This window comes from Dama dama, chromosome 9 (genome assembly GCF_033118175.1).
Source record: "Dama dama isolate Ldn47 chromosome 9, ASM3311817v1, whole genome shotgun sequence".
Lineage (NCBI taxonomy): Eukaryota > Metazoa > Chordata > Mammalia > Artiodactyla > Cervidae > Dama > Dama dama.
The window spans coordinates 25,589,741-25,602,988 of NC_083689.1; the positions used below are offsets into that span (position 1 = coordinate 25,589,741).

The window sequence follows — 13,248 nt, forward strand, 5'->3', positions numbered from 1 at the left end:
ACTAATTTCTTATTCTTTTGGTTTTTAGCTAATTATCTTAGGTTGTCCGTATAGTACTAGCACCTGCAAATTAGAAAAATTTTGTTTTCTCCTTCCTATTCATTATAGTTCTGTTTCTGTTGTCTTGTTGAATTGTCCAGAGCTTCTAGAGAGTGTTTATAATAGGAATCTTTGTCTTGTTCCTGAATTTCCTAGAAATGCCTTTGGTATTTCACTGGTAAGTGTGCACGTTGGCTGTTGGTTTTGTATATACGTCATCATGTTACAAAATTATTCTTCTATTTCTAGTTCATAAAAGATTTTCTCCCATTTGATATCTTTCAAAGAGAACTGCTTACTCCCATTTCCCTACCCTTCTCCTGGTGATCAGGAGGAGGAGTTAGCTGGAGATCCTCTCTTTCTCTGCTTCTAAGAGAACTGTCGAGGCCAGGAGGCCAGCACTCCTGGAGAGACCTAAGATAGGTTCCCAACCTGGGCCCTGGACTGCATCTTGGAACAACCTTGCTTTGAGGTACTAGGACCTCCAGGGCTCATAGCCACTTGTTAGGGTCACTGATATTGCTGAGGGAGGGTCTAGCCAGTGTGTGTGGAGAATGGGGACCACAGACCCCCATGCTCTTCCATTCCCTGGGCCAGCTCCAAATTCCTGCAGGAAAGAAAACTGCTTTCTTGGCTGTCAGGTGAGGGAGGCACTGTGGTACCAGACCCTCCTGAGAGATTCCTCCCTTGTCCCTCTGACCAAGGCAGAAACATTGCTGTGTGTGTGTGTGTTCATGTTGGGTGCATGTGTGCACATGGGTGTGGCTGAAGAGGAGAGTGGCTGGGAAAGCTAGTCTTTGAATAGAAGCCCTGCGAAGGGCCACACATGTTGGCTATTACAGGCGGACCTCTCCTTTCCGGAGCTTGTGAGGGACAGATGCTATCCTGGCTTTGAAGTAGGGCCCATGAGCTTAACTTAGCCTGTGGGGAATGCCTGGCAGCTGCCTGCGGGTCTCTGGCCTGCTTTCAAAATAGCTCTGTCTGTCCCTGGGAGCCGAGCACAGCTGCCCAGAGCCTCCCTGTGGGCGTCAGGCCAGTGCTGTGGTTCACTTGTTTGGATGGGATCTAGCCACAGCTGCAGTTGTCATCAGGAAGGAACAGTAGGTGGGATCTCAGGGGAGCCCTCCATTCTGGGTGCAGCGGGTCTTACCCGAATGTGCTGCAGCAGCACCTGTCCAGGTTGGCCAGCCTTCTGGTCCATCCACCCCCTCCATCCCTTCTGCCACCTCTTGCCCTGACCTCTCTCTGACATCCTCACTGGCCTCCTTGTTCCTGCTTTGACCCCTCCTTAGTCAACCCTCTATGGTGTATCCACAGTGATCTTTCTTACACTCAGATTGTGGTGTCCCTCCCCTGCTTCTCACCGGTCACAGGTTACATCCAGCTCAACCCCCTCTTGCCTCCTCAGCCTGTTCTCATCTCTTCCCTCTCACTTCTAATCCACAGTCATATGCCACATCCATTTCCACCTCTGGGTCCCTGCGTTGCTGTTCCTTCCCTGTTCCTGTAACGTTCTCCTGCCTGGCTAACTCCTGCTTACCGTTCAAATCTCAGCTAAGTGGTTCCCCCATCACCCTCTTAGGAAACCAATCTTGACCCTGTAGACTGTGCTCCCCAGACACTGAGCTTCCCGCTTCCCAGCTTCTACATGCTGTGCTGTGACTACCCAGCTCGTTTTCTGCCTTCCCACCTGACTGAGTTGTACGAGGATAGAGGCCATGTCTTGGTCACCCGGCATTGTGCTAGGCACACGAGTAAGCACTAGTTAAGACAGTCCACAGCTGGAGCATGGGGGGCTGGCTCCAGGCAGCAGGCCCTTCCTGGGAGTATCACTGCAGCAGTCTGTGGAAACTGGGGGATATGAGATAGGTGAGGTGTGTACGTGTTATGAGTGAACATGTGGAGATGGGTAGCTTCCAGCGCCGTTCACTTATTGCTGCTTGTAGATTGCTTCCCTTGACTCTATCTTCTGACCTTACAAAGCTCCCAAGGGAGTGAAAACTGTGCCTTCTGTTTTTGTTCCTTGTGCAGTGGGAGGCCAGCAGGGGCTGTGCAGAAGGAGAGTATTTGGGTAGGTTTCTGGGCAGAGGAGGTTGCTGAGGTTCAGAAGGACAGTGGACTTGACTGTGTTAAGAGGAGCATGTGAGACTGAGACTCAGGGATGGCAGCACAGTCTGAATGTGGTGGGAGTAGCCAGGCATGGGCAGGTGTGGTGTGTGGGCCTGGGGAGAAAGGGGCTGTCCAGGCAGATGGGTGAATGGACTAAACAGACTCCATAAGGCATAATTCTGCAGACAGCGTGGACCTGGGAGGGAGCAGGGGTGGGCAGTGGCCAGGCTCTGACAGTAGAACAGGAATTTGGAGACCACTGCCCTGGCCTGGCTTGCAGGATCAAGGGGCCTTGGCTAGAGCCACTACCTGTAGAGCTCCTTCCCCTCCTGGTCTGACTGGCAGATCAGGTCCCAGTCTCTCCAGGAAAACACTCAAGGCAAAGAATGATAAGTGTGCCCTTTCTTCCTGCCTTCCAGCTTGCACGAGCCACTGTTCGTGATCCCAAGACAGGTGTGCTCACTGTCGCCAGCTACAGGGTTTCCAAAAGGTTAGCAAAGGTGATGGTGGTGGAGGGATGGCTGCTCAAGCCCCAACTCCGGGGCCTCCCAGTTCCTACTGAGGGCGGGTGACTCGGGTGGTTGTCCTCCCTGCTGGCGCCCGCACCTGCCTACATGGAACTTTCACTCTCTGCTGCCTTCCATGCTGGCCCTGAGGCTGGGGAGAGTGTAGGACCTCATCTAAGTCTGCTTTGCCCTTCTTCTTTTCTCTCCCTCTTGTTTTGGTGTAGCTCCTGGCTGGAGGAGGACGATGACCCTGTTGTGGCTCGGGTGAATCTGCGGATGCAGCACATCACAGGGCTAACAGTGAAGACTGCAGAACTGTTGCAGGTATGGCTTGTTCCTGGGACCCTGGAGTTAGGAAGGGAGTGTTTCTAGCTAGATCATCTCCCAGGGTGCTCAGGGCTGGGCCTAGGGCGTCTTGCCCACAAAACTGTATGACTATAGGATGCTACGAATATGGAGTGGCCTCCTATTGGGAAGCCAGAATTAAGTATGTCCACTGGCATTCAACAGTTAGTGTTCACAAATGTCAACTGAATATCTTCCCTGTGCCCGAGTATCACACTAGGTGCTAGGGATCATTAGTGGGTATGGCAGGCCCATTTACGTCATCTTGACTACAGAAGCTGAAAATCCGGAATTGTTCCAGTGACACCTCTAAGAGCTGTGAATATATTCAGACGTATGGTTCTGAGTCTTAGTCAAGTGCACTTGGAGGTAAAGTGTTCTGTAATACTTTAGCAGTGAGAGGCCTAGATTGGTTGGATGGTGAAGAAGAAGTACTCCATTTTAAGTGATTCCCTGGGACCCTGGCTTCCTGCTTTTTATTTCAGAGGTGAAGACATACGGCAGCAGCATACTGAACATTATGGGCAGAGCTCCTACTAATGTGTCCTCTGTTCCACTGAGTGCAAATCAGCACTGTGCATGCTCCCTTCTGAACAACCCCGATTCTGAATTCTGCTGTAAAGTGATGCCCTGAGACACTGCCAGAAAAGTTTCACTGGCATTTTTTCTTGAGTCTCCTGGATCTGTTTGGCCAGATGTTCTGTGTAATTAAGGATCTCACACTTTAACTGATCAACCATAGCTCTCAGTAGAATACTGAACTGAGATCACTTGGAAAATATTCTCTGAACTTTTGCCTGGACACATCCAAGCAAATCAGCACTCATTCCCCACTCCATAGCTGGGTCAGCAACCAAAACCAATTTTGAAGGTTGTCTTTATGGATTTGTATGAAGTCTGCCAGAGGTTTTGGTTTTTTTTTTTTAAGCATGCTGATTATCTTATAGTTTCGTGACCATTTTATGTAATTTTTTCAGTTCCACTGAGCTTAGTGTTGAGTTTGTAAGTCTTAATTTTTAGGTAAGATCTGCAGACAAGCGCATCAAGTGAGGACTTCTGCCACATCTCCCACTCCCTTGTTAGGTGGGAGAGCACACCCCTTTCAAGAACGATAGGGTCTCCATGCCCCAAGTGCATTCCTGTTGGTGTAGTTGTGATTCATACCTTCCTGGAACAGGTTTTGTGTTGTTGTTAAGACATCTACCATTGCTTCCTGCAAATCAGAGCCAGTGTTAGGACCATCATGGCCCTTACTGAGGATGATGTTCCATCTGGTTGCTGACTGCATACCCTGGGCCAAGAGGCTGAAAAGAGTGTACAAGGCCTGTACCCCTGTTGTTCTCCTGGCTGACTTCCAGGCTGTACCCTATCTCACATGTAATCCCAGAAGACAGCAGCTTTGTCCTTGGTCTGGCTTCATCTTAACTGACCTCTTGTAATGTTGTAACTCAGTTGATAAATGGACTTTGAATGCTGCAACTCCCAGTGTATGGGCTTTTATGGTCAGGGTCTTCTGGAAGAACATTTTTGTTTGCTTTCATTCTCTAGGAACTGTCTTGGCATTTTCTTTGCCAGCCAGTGTTGTTCAAAGCTTTGATCCTACACGGACAGGGGATAAGAAACTAGGTTTCAGAACCTGTCTCCTGGTGCTTGTTCCACATTCCGCACAGTGTGATACATGCCTAGGCACCAGCAAGAACCTTCCCACCAGGGTCCTCCTGGGAGCATTACAGGCTTCTGGAAAGGACCTGGTTCTTCTGCTGTCTGTTGACACTCTCATCTGTAGTTGATGTGTTTGCTTTAGATCATTTGGAAGAAAGGGCAATTGAGGCTTTCTTTTGAATTGGATGAGGGCCTGTCTGAGAGTGGAAGAGAGTCTGCATTGCCAGAATTCCTGAAGATTGAAGACTCTGCTGATTCGATGCCTCAGTCTCACAAAAAAAGTGATTTCTAACCATTTGTCCCCCTTCACTCTGACCTCAGTATCGTAAATACCCACATCTTTCAAAGGACTGACTCTTAATACTTTTGTGACAAATGAATACCTCCTCTCAGGAACCAGTTTTGATGTACAGCTTCTTGTTATGTAAGGTATGAGTCTGGGGCCTGGAGTTTCCCAGATGGTGATTCTGATGGCTGCACATCCAGAAGTTCCCATGGCACTTGGACTATTTGGGGATGGTATTAAATAGTATAGGTACAGTAGCCTGAACACCATGATCAAATGTGACTCTCACAACTGCTAAAAGATGAGCCACCTGTAACAATGCAGCTTCTTTCACTATCCCCAGATAGTGAATGTTTAAGCACTCCATCCAACAAGTGGGAGTGTTGGAAAATGCAGTCATACCTTGCACCTCCAGCAACAAGCAGCGAGTGAACTTTCCTGAATGCACTGGCAAACTGATCACAGTCATGTTTAAAGTTTTCTTCAAGTTCTTGGCTATAGTGGATCCAAAAACAAAGCATTTGTAATATCACTTCATCAACTTCTCTAGCACTTCTCTCCTTCCATGCATCTTCAGTCTCAGGGTCACCTGCTGAACTAGGCCTCCTTGCACTGTTGATAGTATTTTTGGTGTGGGACACTTGAAGGCCAAAGCAGTGTGTGACAGGATGTTTTCTTCCACTGATTCTGATTCTCCTTAGCAATGTTTTTATTTTTATGGATATTGAAAAAATCATTCTGCCCCAAAACTGCGTTTCATCACATTCAATAAATACTGTTTTCTACTCCAAAAGGAGGATTTTCTCTCTTGTAAAGCCTGTCCTCCCTCTCTCTCCATCCTGTTCATAGATGGCCATTATTGTCAGTTTTGCAGCATCTCTCTCCTGACTCTTAGAATCACCAGAAAGTTTATATGAAACTAATTTTCTGAGGACTAATAGTTGAATCCTTAAAGTGTTTACGGTTTCATTAAGACACAGTAGCCGAGTGTTCCCAGATGGACATTGGTGGTACCATTTGGTACATCAGCTTTCATGTCAGATTCTGCCTCTCATCTTGAACTTAGTCTCTCATCTAGCTACTGAAGCTAAAATAACCATTGTGACTTAGAACTTATGTTGTGCTGGTAAACTGTTCACAAAGGTGTTTATGACTTCTGATCCAATTAGTGATGCCTGAGGTGGCTCAGGCCCTGGTCTGGGTTCAGGCTTCACTTGGGGGCAGTGAGAGAGAGCAGAAGTTTTGGGCCCCCTCCAGCCAGCCGCGCAGGCCCTGCTGCTGCACTTGGGTGCAGAAGTATTCCGTGCAGCGGACCACTATGAGGTGGGGTGGGATTCGTTTGTCCTGTTCAGCCTGACCAAGATGAGTTTCTGGGGCCTGGTGACAGAGGTGGCAGGAGCATGGCCAGGCACTGAGTAGCTCCCAAACTAGTACTAAAAAGAAAAAAAAGCCCTCCCCCCCACAAACCGATTCTGAATTTATTGTTGGCATTCTTCTGGACTACCACTTCATTATCTTGCAAATAATCATGCCCTGCTTGAAGGAGGGCTCCCTCTGCTGCCATCCATGTGTCCCTCAAGGGCTGGAGCTTCTCCACAGTGGCCATCTGCAGCTTGCCCATCATGTCCTTTCTGGGAAACCACATTTGTGTTGCACCCTTCCTCTTGGACACAACTATAGACCTGTTTGTAGCATTTGTTCTGCCCAAACTGCCCAAACTAGCTACCCTCAGAGAGGCTGCTCCTCGGGGTTCTGGTTGTTACTTGGGGAGATGGGCTGCTTCAAGGCGGTTCATGCTGCTGACAAAGTCCAATGCTGTTATTTCCTACCAGGTTGCTAATTATGGAATGGGAGGACAGTATGAGCCACATTTTGACTTCTCCAGGGTAAGACCCCACTCAGGTTTTTTCAAAGGCCCTGCTCTAGCTGATTTGAGAAGGCTGTAGCCTTCACCTTAGCGCCCCCACCCCACCAGGGCCCACTCTTTGTTACTGGAGAAGCCCAAGTCCAGAGCCGAGTGCAGCCTGGCTGTTTCCCCTGTGATGTTGGGAGTGGTCCCCCTGACCCGACCCTGCCATTCTTTGCCCTGACTCTGAAGCAGAGGACATCACTAGGTCTCTGTGAACTCTTTCCTGCCCCTTCTCCTCTATGCCCAGCCAGGATTTCCTTTGCAACTTTGGCCCCTGGACCAGGCCTATGTATGGAACCCCCGCTTAGTACCTTCCCTCGACTTTTTTGGCCCCAGTCCTGTGGGTGGCGGGGGAAGTCAGTTGCAAACTTGGGTGAAAGTTGTTGTCTATTGCAGCGACCTTTTGACAGCGGCCTCAAAACGGAGGGGAATAGGTTAGCGACGTTTCTTAACTATGTAAGTACTGGGTACAGGCCCACCTGTGTGCTCTCACTTAATTTTATAGAAAGATGAGCAAGATGCTTTCAAGCGTTTAGGGACGGGGAATCGTGTGGCCACGTTCTTAAACTACGTAAGTATGACGCCTGCAATGTGTGGGCTTAAGGGGAGCCTGGGTCCAGAGTGCTCTCTTAAATATGCTCCCATCAGAGCCGATACCACCAGCTGTTGCTCAGCGGCTGGGTCCTCCTGGCCCTCAGCACCCTTCTTCGCTGGAGTAGAGTGTTGCCCCGTGTTTCCATTTGTGTGCTTCTCCCAACTCCTGTGATTTACATCCCTGGCTCCTTTTTGAGGGGCCCAGTGCTAATCTGGACTTGGGGACGGGTGTCCTGGAGAGGTCTCTGCTTGGCGTCAGAGTGAGGAGGTGGCCTGGAAGTGCTCTTAGATGAAGCTGCCTTCATTTCCCCGGAGCTCAGTGGCCTGCCTGCTTCCCACCTGCTGCCTGTACTCCAGCCAAGGTTAGGTTTACCTCTCACATGAGGAACAGTTTCCTCTCCCCTTGGCTGAAAGAGGTATCCCTAAAGAGGCACAGAAGTAACTTAGAGATAGAAGCCTGTGTCCATTTTCCCCTTTGGTGTCTTGTTTAAGTTTTACTGTGTGGTTATTATGTTGTGGGGACTGCTATGCATGTGCTGGTGAGCAGGACATGTGTGGTTTCTCTTGGGCTTATGCTCTAATATGAAAGACTTTAGACATGGGAGAGGTAATTGGTTACCATAGTGATATGTGCTTTGAAGAAGTAATGCAGAGTGGAGGTTCTGAGAAAGCCTCCCTTGAGAAGTAACATGTCATTTGAGAGGGTGAGTGGAAATTTGTTGGTGGAACATGATTTTCTGGTAGAGAGGAGAATGTGTGGAGGCCTGGAAAAGGGAAGGAACTTGGGATGTTGCAAAAAGAGAAAAAAGGGTGGTGTGTCTCAGAGATAGTGTGTTAATCTGGGGTGGCTAAAGGGAGAGGCTGGGGAGACTGCCAGGGCCTTCAGGTTTTAGAAAAGAGCCTGGATTTGATCCTCATTCTGGTGAGAAGCCATCAGGCATTTTCATTTTCCTCATTTACCATTCGTCTGTTGGGTGCCCTTCAGTCTGTCTGGTATGTGTCCTGTGGAAATATTTTAGTTCCACGTTTTATTACCTTACAGGCAAAAGCTTGAATTAAGAGAGCCAGATGAGAAAGAAGTAGTGCTTTGGGCACAAGCTGAGCTCTGTGGGCATGAGTGCTGCCTTGCTGCTGTGGAAATTGTGCTCCATTTAGTTTGAGGTTTTACTGTGGGAGAAGCAGGCCCTCTGGAGACAGAGTACCCTAGCTGGCCCTGGGAGGGTGGCTGTTGTGGGAAGGTGGGGGTCTGACTAGAGCTGCAAGTTACTCAAGCCAGAGAAACAGTGCAGAGTTGGGACCACCAGTGGTGATAGAAGCCACAGGGAGCCCCTGGTCAGGGCAGCTCACAGGGCACACTGGCTTAAGCAAGGGCCAGCTTGGATGAGAATAAAGGGGGTGGGGGTCAGTCAGGCATTTTCCCAGTATAGACTCAGATTTTTCCCATTCGAGGACAGCCAGGGTATGGGTCTCCTTAGGCCTACATCTCTCCATGGCATGAGCGTGTCCTGATGAACCACTCAGATTAAGCAGGGTTTAGGGAGGGGCAGGATGTGGGAAGAGCCTTTCTTGGTCAGAGGGCTGGTGGTGGAGCTACTGATGCTCAGAGGAGGACAATCCACATACTTTATCATGTCCTTTGTGGCTCAGTTGCTCCGAGAGTATTGAGTAGAAGGGGGGCCAAGTTCTGTGTCTTGTATTCCCAGATGAGTGATGTAGAAGCTGGTGGTGCCACCGTCTTTCCTGATCTGGGGGCTGCAATTTGGCCTAAGAAGGTAAGTTCTGGTTCTTGGGGGTCAAAGGTTGAAGTGCAGGGCCCAGACCTCATTCCTGTCTCCTAGTCCAGTTCCCTGGCTTGCTCGACTATCACTTTGAGGGACCTTGGCCATTTCCTGCCTGAACCCTGACCTGTGGTCTAGGCCTTCACCTTGGGGGATGGACTGGAGAGGGAAATTCCTTGAGGGCCAGGTGATATTCTCAGTATCTACTCCACCATGAGGGGTAGGAGCTTTCTGGGGATCTTCTCTACGCTGGAATCCCAGAGTCCTGTGCCCCTGAACAGAGGAGAGTAAGAGTGTTTCTGCTCAGAGGGGGTTCTGGGGTACTCACCATCAGATCCTTGAGCCCAGTATCTAAGGGTGTTGTATGACAGGCTTTCTCTTTCCAGGGCACAGCTGTATTCTGGTACAACCTCCTGCGGAGTGGGGAAGGTGACTACCGAACAAGACATGCTGCCTGCCCCGTGCTTGTGGGCTGCAAGTGGGGTGAGTGGCTTAAGTTGTGGTGGTGGCCTCTGGGCTCTGGTGGTCAGCCTGAGACTCTGAACTGAGAGATACTTGCTGCTGAATTTTCACAGAGTCAAAACTCTCCCTTTTGGAGATTTTGGGGTTTTGTTTCTGTTTTTCCTTGATAACCAGTAGTCCCACCCAGCCATGTTAGCTGTCCACTCAGCTGGTTATGTGCTAAGACATTTGGTTGGGAACACTTTCAGAGGTGCCTAGAGAGCTAAGGAAGCCCCAAGGAAGAATAGCTATACAGGCATCCTAGGTCCAGGATGGCTCCCAGAAGAGTGGACTCTGGCAAGGGTTCTGAGGTCACAGTGGGAAGAAGTGGAAACAGAAAGAGGAAAAGGTGTCTCAGGAACCCACGTGGAACAAGGCTCAGGCCAAAACCAACATCATAGGTGTGGGGACCAGCTGCCTTTGTCTCTTGCACAAGGGGAGGCTTCTGGCACAGAAGCTGAGAGATGAGGCTTGAGGCTGAAATCAAACTGTGGAGGCTGAAAATTGAGCTTTGTTTTGGAAGCAGCTGTGGTGAGTCATGGAGAGGCTTGAAGCAGGATGTGAGAGGAAGTGATCACAAAGAGATGAATTTATAGCCTTCTTGGAGAGTTATGGGGATAAATAGTGATAGGTTCATAGAAAATTAAGCAAATGAGAAAGAAAATAAGAAAAAAGAAAAAAGTTGTACCAGAAAGGAAATACAGTTGACCCTTGATAAAGCAGGGATTAGGGGTGCTGACCCTCTACACAGTTGAAAATCCATGTGTAATTTAGAGTTGGCCCTCCGTATATGCGGTTCCTCCATATCCAAGGTTCTACATTTACAAATTCATACAATTGTGGATCATGTAGTACTGTAGTATTTACTATTGAAAAAAATACGACTTCCCTAGTGGTCCAGTGGTTAAGAGTCTGGCTGCCAATGCAGGGGACACAGGTTTGATCCCTGGTCCAGGAAGATTCCACATGCTACAGCTACTAAAGCCCATGTACCTGGAGTCTGTGCTCCTCAACAAGAGAAGCCGCCTCAATGAGAAACCCACACAGAACTAGAGAGTAGCACCTCCCTTGCCACAACTAGAGAAAGCCCATGCACAGCAGTGAAGACCCCAGTGCAGCAAAAAATAAATTTTAAAAATAAAGTGATAAATCTTTTAAAAAACCCATGTATATAAGTGGACTTGCCCAGTTCAAATGTGTTGTTCAAGGGTCAGCTGTACAGTCTATTAGGTAGCTCAAGTGTGAGTAATATTTACATGACATAATAATGTAAATACTGAATATTAATTTAACTAGAACTTGTGATATAACTATATTGGGGGATAGGAAGGGGAAATATGTATTTAAAGAGTGGTGTAAAAAATTCCAAAGCTCCCATCTTCCATGGTAGACTATCAACATATAAGATCTAAAGTTGAAAGTCAAGAAATAACATTATGTTATTTAGAAAAACGAGGAGAAATATCAGAAGAGACAAAGGAGTTAAATAAATGTTCAGTGGAAGTGGGGATTGATGGTGGGAAGGGATAGGTAGGAGATTGCTATTTATCATTATAAGCCTTGTAGAAGAATTTTATTTTTTCAGCTAAGTACATGTATTATTTAATTATCACAAAGTGTATTTTAAAAGTACGATGACTTCATTTGTACATTAAAAATAATTTTCTAAATTCATTATGAGTCTATGAAATGAAAACTGTGGTTTGTGAGCATTTAAGACGCAACTTCAGGTGATAGTGCTAGCACCAGCTCTGCTTTCCTGCTACTCACAGGATTGATCTGCTGGTCTGGAGTCCCTGAGGTGGACTCCAGGCCTGCCACAGTCCTGACAGGCTGCCTTGTCTCTTCCATCTCACTTCCCACCCACCACATTCCAGTAGGGGGTTGGGGTCCTTGACACACACACCAGCGTGGATCATGCCTTGCTCTCTTTCTCATCCTCTTCCCACACACACAAGCTTGTTGGGGTCCTTGACACACACACCAGCGTGGATCGTGCCTTGCTCTCTTTGTCACCCTGTTCCCACTTCCCAGACCCCTTTGGTATAGGAACCACCTGCTCTGTCCATTTTCTTCCCTGGATAACTCCTGTTTAGCTTCCTGTCCCAGCCCTAGGGTTTCCTCCTCTCCCACATGGTTAAACGCTCTTTAGCTCTGTTTCTATGGCAACCTATACACATATATCTTGTGTCACTGACAGACTTTTGTACAATTATCTGTTTTCCTTACCAGCTCATAAGCAACTTGATGACCGAAACCAAGTCTTACTCATGTCTGATTCCCAGGCCTAGTGTAGGAGTCATCATGAAGGAATCATTAATTTTGGCTGCTAAACTAACCAACAGGATTGTAACATACTTTCTGTCTGTTCACAGTCTCCAATAAGTGGTTCCATGAACGAGGACAGGAATTCTTGAGGCCGTGTGGATCGACAGAAGTTGACTGACATCATTTTCTGCCCTTCGCCTTCCTGGCCCCACAGTCCGTGTTGTCTTCAAGTTCAATGTGACAGACTCCTGTCTATGTTCCAGTCCCATCAGGCGGGTCTCTGGAGGCGTGAATGTTTTGTATGGAGTAGAGAGTGGACTAGGGAAGGTCCTGGATGACCTGGGTCCCAGCCTCTCTGGCCAGCCTATGCTATCTCTGGACGCTCGGGTAGGGTTGGAGTAGTCAGGTGGTCTGCACCTAGCAAGGTGCTTTTGTACCTCAGATGCTTTAGGTGTGAGATGTTTCAGTGAACCAAAGTTCTAATACCTTGTTTACATGCTTGTTTTTATGGAATTTCTATTAATGTGGCTTTAACCAAAAATAAAATGTCCCTGCCAGAAGCCTTAAAGAGCCTTATTTGGAGTATTTTTTTTTAAGATCGGGAGCTTTTACCAAGTTCACCATTTGGATAATGAATCTGGATAATGAATACTTGAGAGGCAAACCCTGATGTTCCAGACCAGGTTTCAACACTTGTTTTTCCTCTAAGCTTCAGTGTTCTTTCTGGAAAGTGAGAGAGACAGTCTCCTTGCATCTCAGAGAACATAGAGACCATGTATATCCATGGTTGTGATGCTGTTATAATTTGAAATTTCTTACTTTAAAATTTCGAGACATACACACAAAGTTGGTTGTGATACACAGATGTACAGTTTAAAGACTATGAAGGAGTGCATGAAGACCCATGTCACCATCACCTGGGTTAGAGAAGAGATTATTTTCAGACTTATACCTCAGGGGCCCCTGGGAGCCCCTCTGATCGTATCACTGACCTGCCCCACGTACCTCAGTGGTAACCACTGTTAACAGATCTGTGGTAGTTATGCCTTTGCTTTTTCTTCGTAGTTTTACTATCCAGGTCTATATCCCTAAATAAATAGGAGTTATTTTGTTTTCCTTGATTTTGAACTTTTTGTAGTGGAGGCAAGAGTATATTTTAGGGGGTGTTTGGCTTCTTTTATTTGATAGTTGTTTGTGGGATTCATTCATGTTGTGAAGCTGTACTTTATGTTAATTTGTGCAGTTCAGTTT

The 13,248-nt window shown here is 47.6% G+C and overlaps 1 protein-coding gene across 10 annotated transcripts in view; it reads left to right on the forward strand.

Moving 5' to 3' along the window:
• Positions 1-12,565, forward strand: part of P4HA2 (prolyl 4-hydroxylase subunit alpha 2) — a 69,578-nt gene extending 57,013 nt beyond the window's left edge. For 8 of the 10 annotated variants that reach the window (XM_061150814.1, XM_061150809.1, XM_061150807.1 and 5 more), the window contains 7 exons: positions 2,568-2,638; positions 2,879-2,978; positions 6,780-6,833; positions 7,362-7,427; positions 9,154-9,222; positions 9,615-9,711; positions 12,105-12,565. In XM_061150814.1, the coding sequence (XP_061006797.1) occupies positions 2,568-2,638; positions 2,879-2,978; positions 6,780-6,833; positions 7,362-7,427; positions 9,154-9,222; positions 9,615-9,711; positions 12,105-12,175 (528 nt within the window). In that variant the 3' untranslated portion in view covers positions 12,176-12,565. Of the gene's footprint in view, positions 1-2,567; positions 2,639-2,878; positions 2,979-6,779; positions 6,834-7,252; positions 7,313-7,361; positions 7,428-9,153; positions 9,223-9,614; positions 9,712-12,104 lie in introns of all 10 variants that reach the window. The other 2 variants (XM_061150816.1, XM_061150817.1) reach the window with 2 other exon arrangements.
• Positions 12,566-13,248: the final 683 nt, after the last annotated feature.